This window comes from Xyrauchen texanus, chromosome 8 (genome assembly GCF_025860055.1).
Source record: "Xyrauchen texanus isolate HMW12.3.18 chromosome 8, RBS_HiC_50CHRs, whole genome shotgun sequence".
Classification (NCBI taxonomy): domain Eukaryota; kingdom Metazoa; phylum Chordata; class Actinopteri; order Cypriniformes; family Catostomidae; genus Xyrauchen; species Xyrauchen texanus.
In genome coordinates this window covers 35154357-35177907 of record NC_068283.1, presented here as the reverse complement: position 1 = coordinate 35177907, position 23551 = coordinate 35154357, and the positions used below count along the sequence as shown (strand labels likewise).

General features: G+C 37.5%; 1 protein-coding gene across 2 annotated transcripts; it reads right to left on the bottom strand.

The window, feature by feature from the left end:
• Positions 1–322: 322 nt before the first annotated feature.
• LOC127648467 (cell division cycle protein 27 homolog) lies at positions 323–23188 on the bottom strand. Of its 2 annotated transcripts, none has more exons than XM_052133160.1 (19): positions 23042–23188; positions 21724–21799; positions 17356–17503; positions 14364–14489; positions 13629–13726; positions 13312–13484; positions 12927–13141; positions 12681–12792; positions 9930–10045; positions 9681–9780; positions 6652–6856; positions 6290–6462; positions 5977–6129; positions 5668–5876; positions 4289–4406; positions 3928–4056; positions 3746–3820; positions 3479–3644; positions 323–1569 (listed from the first exon to the last, which is right to left on the bottom strand). In XM_052133160.1, the coding sequence occupies exons 1-19, from the start codon at positions 23066–23068 to the stop codon at positions 1481–1483; spliced, it is 2508 nt and encodes an 835-aa protein (XP_051989120.1). In that variant the 5' UTR covers positions 23069–23188; the 3' UTR covers positions 323–1480. The 2 variants fall into 2 exon arrangements, with proteins under 2 accessions (XP_051989120.1, XP_051989121.1); XM_052133161.1 differs by having other exon boundaries at positions 323–1566.
• Positions 23189–23551: the final 363 nt, after the last annotated feature.

Sequence of the window (23551 nt, the reverse complement as noted above, 5' to 3'; positions counted from 1 at the left end):
AATCACGGTAACTATAGTTATCAACAAAATACCACACTTAGTACGTTTATTGTTGAAAACATTAATGCATTAACTTGCATGAGCCTCCAAAGATTCTGAAAGCCTCTTAAACCATTCAAAGGTCCCATAATGATGTGTTATGGATCTTCATTAGTGATAACTGTAGTAACCTCGGTGTTATGGTTCCCATGATTCATATATTTTGCAAGGGTTACTTATGAATTTTGAAAAGTCTCCTCCTCAAATCCAAGTGTTGATCAATGGAGTGATGATCACGTTTTCCTTCAATGACCACATTAGGATTTCAGTCAAAGTTGTTTATTCGATTACCTTTTAATTTCTTAAAATGTACAATAAGAAGCATTTAGCAGAGCTCAAAATCATTTTTATAATAATAAACTGGTAAAATAAAATCCAAGAAAGATACTTTGTGCACATGTTCATCAGTTTTGTTCTCAACAGCACCAATATTTCAGAAAATTCTCTCAAGTCTGACCACTGGTCACTGTGCCATCAAACATGGTGTTAATCTGGACACTGTGGCCTGGTTTTCGAAACATTTGACTAACAGAAATGGGGAAGGGTGGACTCATTTTTGGCAAAGAAAACACCTACGCTGCAGGTCTTGCAGCTGGGCAAAAACATGTGGATTCAAAATGTTCCGAAGCTAGATCGCTTTTCTGTTAGGAGCATAATATATGGGTGAGTGCGAGGGTGGAACATTCTTCTGATCAACAACAAAACAAAAAAAGCAGATAAAACATAGGAAGTGCCAAAAGATCAGCTTGAAAATCTGGTGAAAAGGTCTGCATCATTAAAAACTAGTACTTTCTTTAGAAACTTTTAAAAGGTTAGGATTTTTCTTCTAAACAGATGGCAATCTGATAGAAGATATGCAGTTAACATTATAGTGCCTGATTCTCTTAGGCCATAGGCAACACTTTTTTGATGTGGGCAGAAAGTGCTTCTTTAATCCCTGCAAGTATGTTCCATGATGAAAAAAGGGAGGTTGAGGAATCAAAGGACTACCAACTCTTAAACAGGTCTTTATTCAGAGTAAACGCTGATAAAATAACATAAAAGGCCTCAACATTAAGACAGGAACATCCATGAATGTCTGTGGCTCTTTTTTGTCTTAAATTGACAACTGACTTGAAGACAGTGGAGTCATTGGCAGGTATGGGAAAATTTGAGCTCTCTTTGAATTCTTCCAAGTGATTGTGTCTGTGTGATGCCAGTGACGATGGGATGAGACAGGACCAGAAGATCAGACTGATGAGAGACCATTAAGGCATGATGATAGGAAGGATGGGGTGGGGGGATGAATGATGAAAATAAAATAACAGAAATTAGGAGGTACTGTTATTAGCAGCAGTTTGTTTTTCTTATTTTCTCCCTCCTTTATCAAAGCTGGAGTCTTTGAGCTGCCCCCAGATTGGCATTATTTCAGAGCAAGTCCAGAGTGGTGTTGGGGGGGGTGCTACAGAACCTCATCGCTCTCCGTGGTGTGGAGCTGTGTGTCATCCGCATCAGTCATACTGCTCTCCTGTGACTCCTCCACTTCCGCTGCTAAACCCAACAAACAATGTTACACAGAGCACAAAACCATTACCCTAAATAAACAGATCTCAAATAAAAAATATAATATTGGGTTGCCACTGGTGTGCTGCCAAGTATTACAGCAAATTACATAACTTATTTATACATAAAAATAATAAACTATTTTTATATAGTGCCTTAATTTTTTTACCAATTAAAAAGTTTTTACTCCTAAAGAAATGAATTTATAATTTTAAACATATAAAATCATGACCACTCACATGAGATGAGGACTGTAGTTCTATCAGTGACCTTATAAAAGCTGTTTTATGCTACATGGGGCAGGGGCCCCTCATGGGGGTCGCATTTTAGAATCACACAACCAGCTGAATACTATCATCTCAGTAACCATCTTGTTATTGGACACTTTCATTCTTGGATTAAATGAATCATGGCTGAATATAAATAGTGGATTTCTACAATGGCATCTATAACTGAAAACTATTGATTTTGAATTATGCTGCATCCACACCACTAGGTGTCACTGTAAGTCCACAATGACCCAAACAAAAAGTTACTGAGTGCACATTTAAAGGGCAACTTCTGAAGGCACTAAATAGAGTTCAAGCAAAATACAAAATATAAAATATAGAGTTAAATAATACAACATAAAAAAATATATATTAAAAGGTGCAATATGTAAAAATGTTCATGTAATATTTGCCTTTTTTTGCCAATGTGTGAACGGCTTGTAATGCAACTTAAAAAATGAGCCCTCCCCAGACTTCCTAGGTTGCCTATTAAATCCTGTAGACTGATTTTCATGTGAAGGGAGCGGGTTGACTTTGCCGGGAAAATCCAAAGCATGTGACGTTTATGCGCGCTACCGAGAGCCTTGCCTCAGTGCTTCAGCTATTCAACAGCGTCAACAGTCTGCAACACTAGGTGACGTTATCTTAGAGATGGAATACAGCAAACGTCCAGCCGAAGAAAAAAAAAGCAGAAAAAAAACAAAAAAAAACATTTATCTACTGAATCCAGTCTGGCTAAGCAGGAAAGTGATCGTGTCGAGCGAAAACTTGAGTGAACATCGGCAGGGCATTTGATTCCTGGAGGGACATTTGTTTGGTTTTGGGGATCAAAACAGACCCTGAATTGGCGTTCTTCTTATTGGACAGGTAAGCTTACATAACTGCAAAGCATGTGAAATATAGTGTCATAAGGATTGATCTGTGTAATTTTAGCTAACTTGATCTTGCCTGCAGTCATAATCAATGTTAATCAACAGTGCATCGATATATAAAAATGACAGTTGTGTGGAATCACATAATCAATACTGAATTGTGTCAACATATTTATAATGTACATTCTAGTCTATTTTATAAACATTTACAGTCATCATCCACCAAATTTAGCTAACAGCTATTGATAAAGCTGGCTAGCTAGCTAGCTAACGCCGACATAGGCTATGGTATAAATGCAGTCAATGTATCATGCAAAGAAAAGTGATTACTTCAAACTACAGTCTCGCATAGTCAGACCTATATCCACACTTCATTTTAGCCATGTTCCAGCACTGGAAAGTTAAATATAATATACAGTCTAAAAGTTGTAGTAAAACATTACTAATTACTTTTTATTATGCTACCTCATCTGTTAGTATGATGTCGGTGAATCACGTTCAGTCTCTTTGTACATTACGTCATTGTTTTGGTCGATGCTCTCATTCCTATGGAGTGTGTGCATGAGCACGAGCAACAGGTAGCTGGCTGCAGTTTATTAACGGCCACAGTTGTCAATAATAACAAGAGTTTCAGAATTGTAAAAACTGTACCTTTAAGTAATGGTTAAAAAAAGGGGAACAAATACTCCATGAAATCGTTTCAAGACACTACAAAACACAAGCAAACCTACAACTCTATAACTAAGAAATACTTACTTGAATAATATGGATAGTCATCAGGAGTGACAGGTTCATCGTCATCTGGGAGGTATCGCTTATCTATTGCCTCTTTGATTTGATTATTTGCCCCTTTGGGGTCCAAGTCCATGGCCCAAGAGAAGTTCATTAGTGCCAGATGAGTCTGGCCAAGCTTCTTGTATACCTTTGAGAACAAGATTTTGTGGTTGAAGGAAATCACCATGAATACATAAATAAAATAATGATGTATATATGCATATATTTAATACACAGTTCTTTAGCTACCTTTCCTATTAAGAAGTAAACTAGGGACTCTTTGGGCACTATTTGTTTCAGCTCCTCAAGCTCCTGTAGAGCTGCCTGAAAGCAAGTCATTTAAATGTCAAGAAAATTAAACAAAAATATGAATTATATTATGACATTGACATTAGTCTAATTGTCAAGATTTAGATTAAGTTGAGGCATACCTTGTACTTTTCATTGGCAAAAAGAATAGAGGCTCTATGGAATTTGCATAGCGGGTTCTTGGGGTCAATGCTAATGGCTCTGTTAAGGGTCTCCAGTGCATGGTCTGATTTTTTCAAAGCATGTTGAACCTGAAACAATAGCAAGGCTATAAAGAGGCAGTTTATGCAACATTTATAAAATCATTTACTGATCAATTAATCACCACTTTTGGTGCACCTCTAAGCATAATCACAACTAGACAGACTAGTTCAGCATTACCCAACTAATTAAATGGGGGTGGGGTATCTAAGGCAAAGCAAAAGAGCAACATTGGAGTATGTGACACATTCAGATTTACTGCACTAGATATACTGTACTCACCACTCCGATATGACAGAGCAGCACAGAGCTCTGAGGATTGATGCTCAAAGCCTTCTTGAAATGAATCTCAGCTAGGTTAAACTTCTCTTGCTTGTAGTAAATCATCCCCAAGCCATACCTGGAGTAACAAGAGTAGGATCAATGGAGACTGTTTATCACAAAAGTGATAGACAATCACTTGTAGGCTACGTTCACACAGGCAGAACATTTTTGACTAAAATCCATTTCGGTTTTTGTAGTCTGAACAAGACGAAAAATCTGATTTTTAAAAGCCTAATCCATATCACATTTGTAGTTGGTTTGGAATCCAATTAAAATCAGATTTATCAACACATCTCAGTCTGAACAGTCAGATCGGATTTCGTATGTTTTTTTTTCTCCCATCTTTTGTTGTGTACAACAGATTTTTTTCGTCAGGTTTCAATAAAAAATGTATAATATTGTTGGCCAGGCTGTAGGATCATTACAAGTGAATTTTCAATTTTAAAATGACTTGACTGAGTGCTTTCAGAATGACCATTTTATTATAACTTTCAGCCCTCCAACAGTGGAAGGTAAAGTCTATGAGGGGAATAAGGCATAGGTATGATCAGCCAAAACAGTGCAAACCTCTTTTAAAATAATACAGACATTACCCTTTACCCAGATGCGCTAAGGTGCGATAACACACCGGCAGCGAGCCACCACAACGCAACAAGGTATTGATTGTCTCACGCCAATATGGGACACTTGAGCATTTTGAGCACTTCAATACATTACAAGAGTACTCTCCAAGAGTCTCCCTGTCCGACCCTATTTTGCTTCAATACGGGACACGAAGCCTTCAATACGGGCAAGTCACTGCCGGCTAAAATACAGAACAATGGGCATCCCATTTGGGTTGTAGTAAATTTCTGCAAAAATGTGGGAAGTCTCAGCAAAAACGTTACAGTTGTAAAGCTTGGCAGCAACAAACCACCTCCCCGTTTAAGCCTAATGATGTAAGTATTAATCTTTGGATATAGCCCTCATGTAAAACACAAAAACAAAATGGCAAAACATACATTTCAAAACTCTCACACATGGTGAACATATGCATGTTTGCATCATTACCATGACAACTAATGTGGACATGCAAGTAAAAGTGACTGCAGTTTGAACAGAAAAAAAATCTGATCTGTCCACATATAGCATGCAGTTTGAACAGTCAGTCTAAATTTGTTTTTATCAGATTAGGTCTTTTGTTCTGAAGTGGAATTAATGGCCAATAAATATGAAAAGAAAAACAACTTATTTAAATACAAAAGAGCTTAACAAGAAAAATTTCAGGTGTGTACAGTCTCATTTTCAGGCATTCTTAGTGGCTTTTTATCAGTCTCTTGATTATAACATGGGCATACCAGGCATTGTAGTGACGTTTATTAAGGCGTATAGCATTACGAAAGCAGCCCAGGGCTTTTTCCAGCTCCTCTGTGAGCACCAGCTCATGCCCCAAAAGCGTGTATGCGTACGCAAAGCTGGGGTCCACCTGGATGGCCCGTGTGAAGAACTTAATGGCAATGTCATGCTCCCGCTGCAAGCTGAAACAGTTTCCAGCTACACACCAGGGCTGTACACAGGGAGAAAGAGAAAGACACCATACATGATCTTTGAACAATACCCAACATATGTAACATCACAGACCAAACATCCAATGCTGAATGACTTACCTCAGGTGAGTTTTTGTCCATGTCAGTGAGATCTTTAGAGAGGGCAGAGAGCACCACATCTTTCTGCAGATGCCAGAGCGTTGTGGAATAGATCTCCATACCTTCCACTCGATAGCTTTCGATTCGCCGCACTTCTGAGAAAATTCTTTCTGCCTAGCAAGGAAATACATAAACATCTCATCATGTGTGACTGAAAAAGACTGTTTCACGTGAACTTGCCACCAGTGAATAAATTCTTCAATGGATCAATTGTAACTGATTTAGTAAAACACCACAAGTCTGTTTGCCAATTTTAAGCAGCCATTCCTCTCACCTGCATGTATTCAGCCAGTTCAAAGTGTGCTCGTCCAACCTGTCCCAGCACCCAACCCGTATTGTAGTGGTGTGAAGGCAGCTGGCTTAAGATGTTAATGGCTTCTCGACAGTTATATGAGCAGAGAGCAAGATAGCCCCTCCCAATATCCCGCATCAACGTCATCAGCCCATCTAAAAAAAATAAAAAATAAACAGGTGAAAAACTATTTTAGGACACTGCATCTTGAAATTAAATCTCCTGAAATTAAATTCCATACTACTTTGTCAAACTCGCAATTTATTTTTAAAATTAGTTTGCATTTCTTAACAAGTATATTGATTTTGCAATGGTATTTTACAAACAAGTAAGCATTGTGACACCTGCGGCTGCCTTCTGTAGATTAAAGGCCTGGAACTGCGGCGAGCTGATGTTGCCTTTGCCCTCCATTATGGAAGAGTCTAGTTTAAGAATCTCGATGCTCTCATTCAGGTTAGATGAAGTGATTCCTCCTTTACCCATTTTTGTTTTTGTTTTTCGGTTGGGAATCTTGGTGGGGAATTTCATTTTCAGCTTCTTGCTGTTCTCCTATTAAGTTCCATTAATAAGAGAAAGTTAATCAAACATTCTCAGATCAAAAGTTTAAAGGGATAGTCCTATTATTTACTCATCCTCATGCCATATCAGATGTGTATGACTTTCTGCTTCAGCAGAACACAACTAAAGATTTTTAGAATATGTCAGCTCTGTAGGTCTATACAATGAAAACATGTGGTGGGGGGAGTGGTGGTGGTGTAGTGGGCTAAAGCACATAACTGTTAATCAGAAGGTCACTGGTTCGATCCCCACAGCCACCACAATTGTGTCCTTGAGCAATAAATGTAAATGTGACTCAAGTGTTTAAATCCATATCTTCAGAAGCAATATAATAGGTGTGAGTGAGAAATGGATCCAAATTTTAATCCTTTTTTGCTATAAATCTCCACTTTTACTTTCCATCCATCCATCCATCTTCAACCGCTTATCCGAAGTCGGGTCGCGGGGGCAGCTGCTCCAGCAGGGGGCCCCAAACTTCCCTATCCCGAGCCACATTAACCAGCTCTGACTGGGGGACCCAGAGGCATTCCCAGGCCAGTGCTGAGATGTAATCTCTCCACCTAGTCCTGGGTCTTCCCCGAGGCCTCCTTCCAGCTGGACGTGCCTGAAACACCTCCCTGGGGAGGCGGCCAGGGGGCATCCTTACCAGATGCCCAAACCACCTCAACTGACTCCTTTCGACGCAAAGGAGCAGCGGCTCTACTCCGAGCTTCTCATGGATGACTGAGCTCCTCACCCTATCTCTAAGGGAGAAGCCTGCCACCCTTCTGAGGAAGCCCATTTCGGCCGCTTGTACTCGTGACCTAGTTCTTTCGGTCATGACCCAACCTTCATGACCATAGGTGAGGGTAGGAACAAAAATTGACCGGTAGATCGAGAGCTTTACCTTTCGGCTCAGCTCTCTTTTCGTGACAACGGTGCGATAGAGCGAATGCAATACCGCCCCCGCTGCCCCGATTCTCCGGCCAACCTCCCGCTCCATTGTCCCCTCACTCGTGAACAAGACCCCGAGGTACTTGAACTCCTTCACTTGGGGCAAAACCTCATTCCCTACCTGGAGTACGCACTCCACTTTTACTTTTACATGTGAAATTCACATGCGGTGCCTTTTTAGTTTCACTTTCACATCTAAAGGTGAAAGATAAAGTGGAGATTTAGCATAAAAAACATTTTTATATCTTTCTCCTTTTCAACCACACCTATTACATAGCTTCTAAAGAGATGGATTTAAACACTGGGAGTTATATAGATTAATTTTAGGTTTCCTTTATATGATTTTTGGAGCTACAAAAGGTCTGCTCACCATTCACTTGCATTGTATGGACCTATAGAGCTGAGATATTCTTCTAAAATTCTTGGTTCGTATTCAGCTGAAGAAAGAAAGTCATACACATCTGGGATGGCATGAGAGTAAGTAAATGATGAGAGGATTTTATTTTTGGTGAACTATCCCTTTAAGGAAAGTCTATATAATCTAAATGGCCAAAAGTATGTGGACACCATATGTTCTTGATGAACATTTAATTTCAAAACCATTAGGCATCAATTTCCCCTTTAAGATTTCCACTGTACTATAGTGTTGTCAAAAGTACCGGTACTTCGATACCAAGTCAGTACTAAAATAAAAAAAGATGTCACGATACCAGTGTTTGTGTCAATTCGGTCCCATCGTGCTGCCTGACTGACACACGACTGCTTCTAAATGCTTACACACTTATTTGAGCGTGTGCTCTGTTACTCCTTTTACACTGAAATGCATAACTAAATTAAAATCATGAAATGTCCTAGTGAGATTATTAAACCGCAAAATGCTGCAATCTTAGTCTGCATGAGCTTTAAAGGAATGTGTGAAGCAGACCGCTCAAACACTGGAAACTTCACTGACATCGAGAATCATTCACGTTGTATGAGATTAAGAAAAAAAAAAAAAAAAGAGCATTAAATCCAATACACACGTAGATTGTATATTTATATAATTAAAATCACAGCATTTGCGCTTTAATGACCACACTGGGACATGTAGCGAACGGTTTATCCATCAGAATAAGAAAGTAAAGCTTCCAGCAAATCGCACGTCAAAATAAAAGCACGATTAAAAATAAATGCTAGATGCCTGTATGAAATTTAAAACCAAAATATTTTACAACTGTATAGTAAAATGTAATATTCATTGTAGTAATATTAATAATAATAACAATGATAATATTATTAATAATATTATTCTCAGTACTATTTTTGCTGAAAAATGCATTGGTGTGTAAAGTAATTGTTCTATGTTTTACTTTTTAAAAGTTTTTAAAAGTTTAAATTAGTTAACATTTTATTAGACAACAGTTGAAAGACTAAACTTCTTAAATCTATTTAAAAAAGGAAAGAAATAATAACTAGGAAATAAATAAAAACTAATTTTAGTAGGGTCATTCTTGAAAAGACAATGCATACTTAACTGAGAAGCACTTAAAGAAAACATTAATATCTTTTAATTTATTATTTACATTGAAATTTAACTTTAAATAGGCTAAAAGAGTGTGTTCCTAAGCACGTGACCATATTAACATATTTTTGCTGTGGTATCGAAATCGGTATCGGTACTGACTACTGAAATTTTGGTTTTGTGACAACACTAGTACTGTATGTAACAATATGTCTGGATTTGCTCCCCATTCATACACAAGAGCATCAGTGAGGTCATGCTGGGTGATGGGACCAATAGGTCTTACAGGAGATGTCCACATACTTTTGGCCATATAGTGTATCTGAAGTTGTTTGTAAGTGTCAACATCTTAGGTGTCTGCACCGTCTGTGGGGGTGGTACCTTGGCAGTGGAGCTGGCACTAGTGAAGAGTCTTGAGCTCCGCCGTGGCTGCACATTTGTGGGAGCAGCAATGGTTGGGCTCAGCACTTGCGGTGTAGTACTACAAAGCAAAGAGAAATATGCTCAGCAGCCATTAGCAAAGTCACAATTCTCAGATTTAAAGCTGCTTTTAAAAGAATTTGTAAAAGAACACAAACGTGCATAAGTGAGATTGGATTTGCCTGCATAAATGTTTCACATAGCACACACCTGGTCTGTGGGGCAGTGGTCTGAGTTTGGTTGAAAGGGTTTGGAATGATCTCTCTGCTGTTACCACTCTGTGCAAACACTGACTTTGTCCCAACTTGGCTGATTCTACTGATGGCCTGAAAAAGAAAAAAAGAAGACTGAACTTTCTTGTAACAACAGACATCATCTACCATATATAGTTTGATATATATAGCCTTCCACCATCTGGTAAACCAAGTATCACAGTTTAATGTTTTAACTTTTGATCTTGAACATCAGAACACTCTCTTAATCTGACAAAAATTATTTTATTTTTTTTGCAACATGTACAGTAGATGATTATAACTAAAAATAATTGTTGTTTTATGATTTATGAAATTGAATTGTAATCATTTGTAATGATTATTCCCAAGATGAACACTTCAAATATGCATTTGCATGCATTCAGCAATTTGTTGCATTTGTGATTTAGTTTCATTTTACAATACCTACTGAAAATATATTATTCATGTGCCGTTAATTTATTGGCATTTTGTCCAATACTGTCTATTTTCTGCAACAGTTTCACTGTCAATTTCTTGCATGCATGTCAATTTCCTAAACACCAAAAGCCTTGCTCATGGTAAACCCTATTTAGACCTGTTTTACAAATAAAACATTACTACTAAACGCATTGGCCTACTGTTGCACTGCACTTGGGCAAATTACCAAATAGTTGGAATATTGTAATATTGATCGAAGTCTTTAATCCGTTTGCTGTATTTGTGAATGTGACAGAAAGCATGAAAATAACTTTAGCCTACCTAATCATTACAAATCATGTAAAATTACATTGAATCTGCTGTTTTTTTGTTTTTTTAAATGGAGGCTATAATTAATTATTCTGTATACTGTATTTCCACTTATATTAATTTCCGCAAATTCTGTGGGATGGTGCTTAACGTTTGAAGTGTTTCCCACCTGAGCCGATATTTTTTTGCAACAAACATCAACATTGATGGTGCTTCGTGGGGGGTCTGTTACATAGCACAGGGTACTTCAATATCTGTGGTGGAGAAAATAAAGGTTTAGGCTCAGACATGTCTGTATGATGCGCTCGTGCTGCACTCATGCTGCGCTCGTGCTTGACTTCTGATGTGCTTGTGATGTGCTGCACTCGTGCTGGTCTTCTGATGTGCTCGTGATGCGCTGGCTCGTGACACCTGCATGTCACCTTTAAAACTGAGTGACAGCCAAATGCAACATAAGGCAGTAAGGCACAATTTATTTATTTAGATTTTTTTATCTCTGCAAGTTTATATGATGCAGAGTAAGTGTCGCAGATTCTGTCTTAAAGTGATTTGGATTTTAGAAAAAGTTCTGAAAAAATGTGTCTTTATATTCATGCAATATCGTCAATGAGAAGATTTCAACAGTATGATAACGGTCCATTTTATAACTGAGGTATATTGTGAAACCGTTACATCCCTAGTCTGTAGGTATCTTATTTATGCTGTTTTATAAGATTTCTTGTTTTGGCCATATTTTAAGGTAGCATCGTATGTATCCTTCCCCAGGTAGGCAATCCCTAGAATGCACCGTGATGAGCTCAGTAGAAAAAATGAATCCAAGATGGCAGATGAAGTGAGAGACTTTTTTATTACCAATATTCTTATTATGCCTTTAATTCTGAAAAGTCTATAATAAAAAGAAATTGTTGAATATGATAGAAAACTGAATATTTTAGCCAAAATGTGTGTGCTATACATATTTATGCTGATTAGATTACAGCGTAGTTTCGCTCTCATGAACTGTGTTGAAATCAGTTGCGAGTTGAGTCTCGTGTGCTGCGCATGGATTTGCTGCCATAGCAGAGTATTCAAAATCGCTCTTTTATGAGTCTCCATTTCAAGGTGCTGCCATAAAAGACAGATGCCCGAGTAGGTAGGAGGCAGCAAGGCAGCCCACTAAGTTTTTAGAACTAATTGTATTATGTAAACATACATATATGGGCAACACAAAGATGAAAGCAAGATGTTCTTCAGAAGTCCTCATGATTGTGGCATCACAACATGACTACAAACACACATGACTGCAAACGCTTACACTTCAATACAGTATTCAGTAACCTATCCAGTTCTGATGAACAATAGTGTCAACTACTCCAGAGGTACGGAGAGGTTAGACCACCATAACCAGAGATGTTAACATACTGATGATGTCAAATATCACAAAGGCTTAATAAAGTTCAAATCCATACCACTCCAGTGGTTTAAATCAATGAGGCATTCCAATCAATTTTGGGTAAGAACATACCAAATTGTAATTCCTTTTTCACTATACCTTTTGACAGCATTTTCCTTGCCAATGGTGATTTCAAGTTTGATTATACTTCCTATAGCGCCATTTCACACTCTGAACTAAGAAGCGTAATTGAGCTTGATCGTGCCTGGAGACTGCAATAGCAAGATGCACAATAAAATTTGTTCTGTTCTCACACAAAATCTTCAGTATTGCTTCAGAAAACACTGATTAAACCACTGGAGTCATATGGATTACTTTTATGTTTCCCTTATGTGATATTACCTTCCGAGTTCTGGCCACCATTTACTTGCATAGTGAGGACCAACAGAGCTGAGATATTCTTCTAAAAATCTTCATTTGTTTTTTGCAGAAGAAATACATACACATCTGGGATGGCATGAGGGAGAGTAAATATTGATATTGATAGTATAATATTTTGGGGTAAACTATCTATTTAGCTATCTATTTTTCTTTTTTTTTAAAAAGTACCTTCTTTGGTGGGCCAGGTGGTGGAGGCGGTTCCATTCCAATCCCACTGTGACCGTAATTCTGCAGGTAGGTGGGGTCGCCTGGGCTCGGCTCCAGAGGCAAAATTCCAAAACTTGAATTAAAGAATAAAAATTAAAAGTTCTGCCAAATCAAGAAACTCATCATAGCAATAAATTGAAAACTCATGTAGATAAAATGGTTACAATGTACACTTAGATATTTTAAGATGATTGAGGTGGTCGTTACCTTGGTGTAATAGGGCTGAGTGTGGCCGTGCCTCCAAGCAGACATCGGCCGCTCTTGGGTTTATGCTGTATCTGCTTGGATAGCAGTGAGCCACTGGTGCCTAGTGGCACAGAGTCTGGCGAGATGATGGAGGAGTCGATGTAGGACACGGAGGAGTCCGTATTGAGCGAGGAGTACTTAGAGTTAGAAGATTCTAGATTGAGGCGATTTAGCTCCTTTGGAGATGGAAGAGAGGGAAAGGCATGGTATGATTACAATGATGTTATAATATTGTTTTAATACCACTGCATTCCATTTTCCAAATTAAAACCACCTATACCAGTGCATGTAAATAATCCCCTATATAAGACATTAAAATGCATGCAAGATCAGAGGAGGGGCATACTAGTGTGTCCTGGGGGGTCTCCATTAGGACCGTGTCGATATGCCGGTGACTCATGTTGTTACTAGGCGTGTGTGCAGGGCTGATTGGAGTAGGTAGGATGCCTCCTCCGCTGCCCCCAATGAAGTTCTGCAAGAAGGTCAATCTGAAGATCTGTTCTGGATCCGGTCGCTCCCCTGCATTACAGAGAGCACAGTATAAATCACATTATTGAACTCCCTCTCCACAGGGACTCCTGTCACAGTACAAGCCAGTTAATCAGCCTGTAGATGACGTTCTTATGGTGACCCCAATTAATGATAAGACTTCACTAAACTCACCGATCTGACAGAGAGACTCGAATGGAGACCACAAGAAAGGGTTCTCGCTCATGCTCTTTTGATAGCATTCAGCTCCTTTTGCTAACCGGTCTGTTTTGCTGTAGGAACAAGGAAAGGAGATTTAGTTTTGTGAATGATCAAGCTAATGACGGGTGGCCAACAATTTGAGGCACAAAAAAGTGAAAAGCAATTGAATCATGACAACACAATGTTGAACCAATGCTGGCCAGTATTGAAGGCCATGTTGATTAGGATAATAAAGGCAAACCTTGTTCAGTTCCTACTGTAAAAGGTATAATACAGGGGACATCATAGTTGCTTTCTCATGTAATCTCATTTCCTGAGACACAGTGATCAAAGCAACTCACAACAACAAACCTATAAATACTAGGCTATATCAAGTAATATAAAATGTTATGTGCTTGTATAATACATACTCTCCTCTCACTCACACAAATCTATCATGGATGAAGTGCTCTGATACCAGCCTGCCTTATCTACCAGTTAAACAACACTGACTTTGTGAAGGATAGCGAGCACTTCTTCCTCTCTAGTGTTTTTCTAAAGGAGCAACTACAAATCAAATTTCTAGGTATGTCTAACCTATATGCTTTCACTCAGACTCACTGATTTCAAGGTCAATATAATTCATACTAAAACCTAACCTTCAGCAGAAAACTCTCATAAATCTCTATAAAAGTGTATGGTTAAAGAGGCCAAACAAGCTTGACATACCAGTAGATTTGTCCCAGCATTGCCAGTGTGAAGCAGGCCGAGTCTCCAAACTCCATAATGATGTCATCTTGGCTCTTCTGTTTGTTCAGGACTCCTCCGGTCAGGATCTGTTCCCCCTCTGCCAGCCTGAGAGATGGATTGCAAATAACTAAAAATGGCAAGAACGCTGCAGTGAACTGCAGGAGGATGTGCAAAAAACCAAGAAAAAGCCCCAGAAAATCACTGCTCGAGTCCTGAAACCCAAATTAATGAATGCAGGGTACAGTCTTCCTCTCAAAAGGCAGTTTTTTTAAGGTACTTTACTCTGCTGAAGTATTCATGACTAATGAGCTCTATTGTTTTATATCAGATTAATCCTTTTGATTGACATCCTTACAATATTGCATTACATTTTTACACACAAAAAAAGGACTTTTGCAGGTTAACTTTACTTAAAATTAAATTCTAAAAACACAATTCTAGAACATTTTGTCTAAACTTAAATTCCATTACATTCAATTCAATAATAATCCATTTGAGTAAGGTCTAAATTAATATTTTTTGAAGCATTGATGAAACTGGCCAGGCCAATCTTGCATGCTTTGCAGGGGACTGGATGGTGAGAATAAATGTTGAAACCATGTGTATATTTTATGCATTTTTGTGCAAGATAAGAACAGGATGAGTTTTGTTCATGTTTACTGTTCTGCTTTATATAGTAGTACTGCAACAGTTTCACTCTCCTTACACTTGTTCACCTAACATATACTAACGATTAAAATGTTTTTTTAAACAACATAATTAATCATTAGTAATTTAATAAAATTACATTAAACAACATTAAAAAAATACGTTTGATTAACCTAATAAACTGAGTTAAACCAACTATAGTAAATTGATTTGACCTAATCCAACTAAATTATGTTGAAATTAAATTGCTTGTAAAAAATTTCTTAAATGAAATTAAGAAAATCAATTTGTTTATTGAGTGTAGTTGGTGGGTAAAGTCAATGGTTAGTCAACTAGTCCCTCAATAAAGCCCTAATTACTAAATTATTAATTAGGCTGGAGTAATTTCCACAAGACATTAATCAGACACGTTTCTTAATAATAGGCTGTCTACACCAAGCACACCGCCTCAAACAGATAATCTATTAAAAAAATAAATACATTTAATAACTATAACATTTGTGTGCACAAAACTGTCAAAGCCATTAAAAAATAGATTTGGGCACCTGGAGTCACAAGTTTGAACCCAGGGCATGCTGAGTGACTCCAGTCATGTTTCCTAAGCATCCAATTGGCCTGGTTACTAGGGTGGGTATTCATGTTGGGTTAACCTCCTTGTGGTCACTATAATGTGGTTCTTGCTCTCAGTGGGGCACATGGCGAGTTGAGCATGGATGCAGCGGAGAATAGCAGGAGCCTCCACATGCGCTATGTCTCCGTGTTAATGCGCTCAACAAGTGTGATAAGACACGCGGGTTGATGTTCTCCGACGTGGAGGCAACTGAGATTCGTCCTCCACCACCCGGATTGAGTCAATACGTCACCACGAGGACTTAGAGCGCATTGGGCATTCCAAAATAAAAAATTAAAATAAATAAATAAATAGATTTAGGGATTTTGTATGAAACAACGGGAACATTGCTCCGAGCCAAACAGTCAGATAGTAAAATATTGTTGTGGTGCATTGTCTGCTACAGTGTTTTTAACCCTTAAATGAATGTTTTGCCAACACCTTTTGTTGTTCATGTCTTCATTACATAAGTAAAATTCATAAATGTGAATATACATAAAGTAAAATCTATATAAGTAATAACACACAGAATGCCTAGAACAGCGTGTGGGTAACATTACACATCACTGCTCATTAAATTGACATGATAGCATGCATAGAAATACATTAATATCTATGATAGCATTCAGGTGTAGAAACGGAGCACTAATAACATAGCCCTAAAAGCAGATATGGAATTGTAAACTTACATAGGCAAATTTAGACTACATCCATTTCATAAATGAATTCCAACAGCTAAACTCTTTTGTGTTTGACTTTCTAATTTCAACTACAGAGTATTTAAATTATATTTAAAAATAAAGAAATAAAAATCACACATCAAATATAATCTTTATTACAGAAATTTTAAATCCAATTAAAAAAAGGTGTCCTACTTTACTCTTGGACGATAGGCCGAATGCCAGTGTTTCAAAATACCATGATAATAAATGAACAGACATATATATATATATGGCCAAAAAGAATATTTAAAAAAATCTGTCGATGCATTAAAAATAAATACAGAACTGGACAGGGCATCGGACAGAAGTCTCACCACATTTAAATGAAATGGGTTTCAAATGCTAGCTTGGAAACCACTGAGAGACCATTTTTTTATTCATGAGAGTACAAAGAAAAAAAAAAGGTTCTGGCCCAAAAAAATTAAAGCGCAAATAGTAAAAAAGATGAGGAAGGGACAGCATTAGAGACTCATTCATCTACCATTGAGGGTTCTGGTCTGGGTCCATGCAGTGATCTTTGTCATATATCTCCAGCTCTGTATGTCAGCCAAGCGTGATTCCTCAGCAAAAATGCAATTGACGGCCGTTATTGCTTTTCCGTTTCCGCTTCAACACCAAATGAAGATTCTAGCCCTGAATCTGAGCTCACATCCCTGACATTCTGAGCATTATTGACATTATTTTGACTTAAAATTAAAAACCTTAATTATTATTTTTTGTTTAAAAATTACTAGTCGATATCATTATTTCGACAAGTCAGTTGTTGAACAACTAGTCGACAATTTTTGCACATCCCTATTCCCTGCTAAATAACCAGTTGTCATAGGTCTCCATGGAGCAGCAGATTTCAGGATACGTAATTTCCTTTGCTCACGAGTGATTTCACTCCATTATTGTAACAGCTTTTGAATGAGATACAAAAATGCTCATTGGCATGGGTTATGATTAGTCATGGGTTATGATTAATCTGGGAATCAATAGTCATCCATACTTGCTCAGTTCCACACAGCACTTGGCGAGGAGATATTTGCATTGTGGCGTGGTGCAGCTGTGTCCTTTCAGGAGGTGGTAGGCTTTGTAAGCTTTCCCCGAACGGTAGTAGCATGTGGCCAGCAAGAAGAGCGCCTCTTCAGAATGAACTAATAGGTAAAAAAAGAGAAAACAATAGAGAACATTCCACTCCAGTGTATTGGAAATATTTAAACTAAACATCATATATCTGCATGAGAAGAAAAGTGCTGTAAATGTTAACTAGGGATGAGCAAAACTATTTTCAAAAACAGAATGGTCAGTAGGTTGCCTGACCGAAATTTTGTTTGTGTTCTGCAGAAAAAGTAATGAACATTTAGATGGCATGAGGGTGAGTAAATGATGAGAATTTTAATTTTTCGGTGAATTAACCCTTTAAATGTGCACTCAGTAACTTTTAGCTCATGTCATCTTGGACTTACAGTGACACCTAGTGGTGTGGATGCAGCATCATTTAAAAGCAATAGTATTCAGTTACAGATGCCATTGTAGAAATTCACTATTCACAATCAGCCATAATTAATTTAATCAAAGAGTTAAAGTGTCCAATAACAAGATGGTTACTGAGATTAAGCGAGTAGTATTCAGCTGGTTAGGTGATTCTAAAATAGCCGCACCCATGAGGTCGCCCATGCCACATGTAGAATAACATGCTTTTATCATTTTATTGATATGGCTCGTCTCATGTGAGTGGTCATAATTTTATACATATTTTTAAAATTACAACACATTTCTTTAGGAGTAAAACTTTTTTATGCTTTTTATTTTATTTACTGAGGGCACCTTTAAGGAAGCCTTGTTTTATTGTTCTGGTTTTGGCTTTACAATTTTTGTTGCGTTTATAAAGGAGCAATATTGTGTTCAAAAGTAGCTAGGTGGGCTGCAACGGGATGGAATAGAATGCATGGGTCTCGCGATGCTTTTTAAAATTTTACTTTACATTATACAATCTAATTCTGGATGTAATGTAATGGCTGTAATACTTAAAAATAGTGTGGTTGTGTAAGGTCCTTTAAACAGTTTGTGTTGACATTAGGGATGTGCAAAATGTACAAAACATGTTAATGACTGTATAATTAGGCTCCATTATGATCACTTGACCCCGGTCAGACACGTATCAGAGGGATATATGGATGCTAAGTGCAGCACTTCAACATTGTAACTAACTGATTTTCAACAGAAATATAGGCTAAATAAATGTATTACATGCTCTCTGGAATACTCAATTCATGTTGGTCAATGGCACCATCCAGCGGTCAAATATTGCTCTGTAACTACTGCACATCCGGGGATTTAGACATATCAGACCGCTCATCCGGGTTCTACGAGCAGTCTCTCCTGCTTCTCGGATCACTGTGCGATCTCTACAAGTAAGCTAATAAAATATTTTAATGTGCATTTATTTATTTGGCAAGTAGTCATGTAATAAGCTGAATATTGTGGAGTCAGATGGTCATTTTTACAAAGTAAACCGAGAACTCTGATGCAAACAGGAGTACTGCTCTTCAGAATCTACATTACAGAGTTTACATAAAGGATAGTATGCATATAGTAGTGTGTTGTCTTCTTGAGCATCATTGAATGTTTGCACCTTGTGTATTAGATGTGTACATGTCCCTACATGTTAGTCGATGAAAAGAGTCTTGGTCGGTCGGTTGATCCCCGAAAAAAAAAAAAAACTCCACAGGAACTGACGAACACCGGTATTACTGCTGGTTGGATGCTAGCTGGTACTAAGGGGTAATTTTCATTAAGCAGGGTTAAGGTTAACCCTACGCAATAAAGCAAGACACCTTGATTTCACACTTTGAACTTTATATTTTATTTAACTTAAATTTCAAATGAAACTGGAAAACATTTAAGTTCATTTAAAATTTGTATTGTTCAACTTTTTGAAAGATGGCTTTACAACAGTTGTGAAGGGCAAGGGTATTTCATTGTCCGGGAAAACCTTTTACATGCACGTGTTCCACAAGACTGCACGCCTCCATACAAACAGAGTGTCATAATTCTGTCATCTGTTCTTAATAATATAATAAAGTGTGTTTCTTCAAGCAAAAAATTATTTGTAATATTAATTTGATAATAATAATAGTTTAATACATTAATGGGAAAACGAGCCAAATATCGTCTTGACATCAGCTTTTGGTGATCAGTCTGACCATCGTCAATCCCAGAGATCATCGTCTGTCTATTTCTCTCTATAAACTAACAAAATGTTCAGACCGTCTCCATGCTGGCTCGCTTCATGTGTGTGCTTGTAAAATGTATATTTTAAAGGCTCATTGTTATGGTTTATTATTTCGCTGTAATGTAGAACAGTGTTAGCAATGTTACTTATAATATTCTTTCTCAGCCCTGGAACTCAAACCATTTTCTGATGCCCTCCCCCAAAAAATATATTTAAGTAATTAAATTAATATAATAAACATGCAACAACTAGTCAACTAATAGCTTAAACTAATGACTAGTCAACTAGGAAAATATTTGGTTGGGGGCAGCCCTAATATATATATATATATATACACACACACACACACGGTCAAACATTTTGAAACACTTGACTGAAATGTTTCTCGTGATCTCAAAAATCTTTTGATCTGAAGGTGTATGCTTAAATGTTTGAAATTAGTTTTGAGACAAAAATATAATTGTGCCACCATATGAATTTATTTAAAATTGAATTAAAAGTTTTTGAAATTGATGACGGACCAAATAATAAAGAAAAGCAGCCAATAAGTGGCCAACATAGATGGGAACTCCTTCAATTCTGTTTAAAAAGCATTCCAGGGTGATTTCTGAAGAAGTTGGTTGAGAAAATGTCAAGAGTACATGTCTGCAAATTCTAGGCAAAGGGTAAAGATTTTTGAAGACGCTAAAATATAACACAGTTTTAATTTAATTTGGATTTTGTTTAGTCACAACATAATTTCCATAGTTCAATTTATGTTATTCCAGTTTATGACTTTTCTATTATTCTAAAATGTAAAAAAAAAAAAACATAATAAAAAATGAGTCTGTTCCAAACTTTTGAATGGTAGTGTGTATATATATATATATATATATATATATATATATATATATATATATATATATATATATATTCTTTACGTTACCTGATGGCCCAGACACAGAGACCACAAGAGTTAAAATTGAATGAAATCCCAGATGCAGTTTATTGTGCTTCTCCAATCCCAATCAATAATTACCAAAAGAAAAAAAGTGGTACACAGTACGGGACTTTTAATTATAAAGAAGCCCGAAATACACTTGGGACTCTTAATTTGAAATGTCTGCGCTCCAAGTTGTGAGCTCACTGACAGCTGAGAGAGTGAATCTGATTCAAATTGCTAGCCTTCAAAGTTCAAACCCTGTTCTTTTCAGGTGATTCATGAAAAAGATCTGGTTCAAAAGAGTAATTTGGTCATGACTCTCACGTGCTGGGTTTGTTGTCATGTGCGGTGCAGTGTGCGAGACACACTGGTTGTGCACATTCTAAAAATTATTTAAATAACTCACAAGATGATATCTGACTAAACCGCATGAACGCACACAACTGGACTGTTGCCAATGGCAACTAGACTTCAAATTAATGTTGCAATCAATTATTTTTGGTCATATTTTAGTCACAGTATGGAAACCTGTTACATAACATCTTATTGCACAAAACTATGAAAGCACTCTGCTTCATGGTGATCTTTGCTGCACATTCAAAAGTGCAGAATTACAAGATAATATTGCAGGTACACATGACATCAAGCTGTTTAAACCTTTTTTACTGCAACTACTTACTGCTTCCATTAGTTACACCTCACAAAAATGGGGACATTATTCACAGCAGAGGATTTAACGTCCGACAGTGATCATCTTGTAATTAATTGCTGAAATTAAATGTGGTGCTTTGATGGCTGAAACAACAGTGGTGCATAAATGGAAAGACTAAATTTGAAACATTAAAGAGACTAAACTTCTTGCAGAAGGTTTTATCGTGCTGCTGACTATTATTCACTGTTAAGCATGCAAGATATCATCATGCAAAAACGTTCTTCAAGAAGTTTCATCTCTAAATTAATTTGAGAATTGCATCTTACACGGAAACCACCACCACTAAAAATACTAGGCTTAATGATAGTTGTCAACCTAATCAACTAGTCGATTGACTAATCGATTAGTCGACCACCTAGGCACATCCCAATTTGACATATAGGATCCATAAAAACAGCTTCCATTTAACATCAAACAATCTTATAGTAATGTTATATTTTAGTTCAGAAAGATCATTAGAAGAGGGAAAATATAGGTTGTTGTATGTCTGGACTTGTGTCATTACCCTCAGCATAGAGCCTCTCAGCCAGGAAAACAGCATCTCGGTAGGCATAGTGGTTCAAAGCGTGCCAGACAGCAGCCTATGGACCAAAACAGAGCTGCTGTTACCTTTCCTCCTTTAACACAAGTTCATTTATTTAAAAAAAAAAAAAAAAAAAGGTTGTGCAAACATGGATGAATCCCAACAGTTACAAAAACATAAGTGCCTGAACAATTATACCTAGCAACAATCCTTGATCATTGAATTTAGAAACAGCTACATGATAGAATGTACTTCTGATCAAACTGCATTTGAAAATAGGTCCCACATGAACAATGATACGTCATGGCTACAGCATATTTGAGACAAATATTTTGCGATACTGTTATAATTGCAGACACTGCATGCAAACAATGGGCTGAAATCTTACTGGTAAATGAAATGGCTATCAAACATGGCTTTCATTCAGTGTTAACAATAAAGATGAAATGGCCATTTCAGTACCTACAAAGGTTGCAAGAGAAGCAGGGAAACCAACTGATGTTGTCTGAGAGATGTGATGAGCTCTGGGTATCACTGCTGCAGTTAGGTGGCTAAAAATGCTGTCTAGGTAGGCAGCTCACTGTGATTAAACAATGCACAGCCAATGTGTATACATTTCATATGCATCTGAATTGAAAACAGACGTTTTTGCTTGACAGACACTCGTAGACGTACGCAGGTTGAACAGCTGGGCTCGATGAACAGTTTGGCAGCTGCTATTTGCCGAAGACGTGTTAAATCCACAACCTTTAAAGTTGAATTTGGCTTATTAAAACGACAAATTAAGGAACAGCCTATACATATTAAAACGTAACGCAAAGGCAGCAATATGTTGTGTTTTTCTCATGCTAATACACCAAATCACTTCAATTGCACTAGTTTGTTACAATTGATAAACATGCATGTTTGTGCGCAGTAACCCGCTCTCTTAACAGGCGAATCCCCAAATATTTACATACAAACGTCAAGATGAAACATCACTAAAATCCCAATGAAACAAGCAGCTGGCTAACCTGCAACAAAACACATTAGCCTGCCCGTAAACTACTAACAAACTAACTGCCCAGAGTTGACAGGCACGGGGTTGACTAAAATGGTAACTGTAAATAAAAATAAGTGTTCTGTATCTCGTGTTTCAGGGCAGGTTTCGTATAAGGTAAAGGGCAGAGGGCTGTTAGCATTAGACGCTAACTGAGGCCGCGGTGTAAGCAGCGCTCAATCATCCGGTCTCCCCGCTAGATAAAAGTCTTCCCCCGCAACCGTGACTGCAAAGGACCACTTTAACATTTAGCTTAAATACCTGGACAGGTTCCTGCAACACCGTCATTCCTTAGCCAGGCTCCTCTTCACCTCCTTTATTTGGTTCCTTTACTCCTTCTTCAGTCGCTTGCTTTAGCTTAGTATCCACTCCAGGCCAAAAGTAGCAAAACTAGCATCGAAGATTTGAACATTCCAACCGTTATCGGCGAATCCGGAAATACCCGAGCACAACCGATTCAATTGCACTCGTCACGATAAAGACCGAACAATTTCGGAAAAAGCCGACTAGGAAGTCATAGGTCGAGTTCGGAATGGCATACTACCAAAATAGTCTTACAATTTTTGCAATAGACAGCTATAACTGAAGTAGTGAATGTAGTATGTGTATTATGCCATTACGAAATCAGCAAGTGTGGATCGAAAATTCATTCATTGCATGATTATTTGTTTATTCATATTATCAGAAACAGCTTTATTGCCAGGTATGCTTATACATACAAGGAAATTGTTTTGGTGACAGTGCACAACAATACAATACAGCAACAAGACA

What these genes read in the sequence shown, in the direction of transcription:
- LOC127648467 (XM_052133160.1), bottom strand. Translation starts at nt 23,068, where the DNA reads ATGACGGTGTTGCAGGAACCTGTCCAG. An exon ending in CGAGTCTCTCTGTCAGATCG is followed by an intron (nt 13,485 to 13,628) that starts GTGAGTTTAGTG and finishes TCTGTAATGCAG; the next exon opens with GGGAGCGACCGGATCCAGAA. An exon ending in GTGCCAGCTCCACTGCCAAG is followed by an intron (nt 6,857 to 9,680) that starts GTACCACCCCCA and finishes GGAACTTAATAG; the next exon opens with GAGAACAGCAAGAAGCTGAA.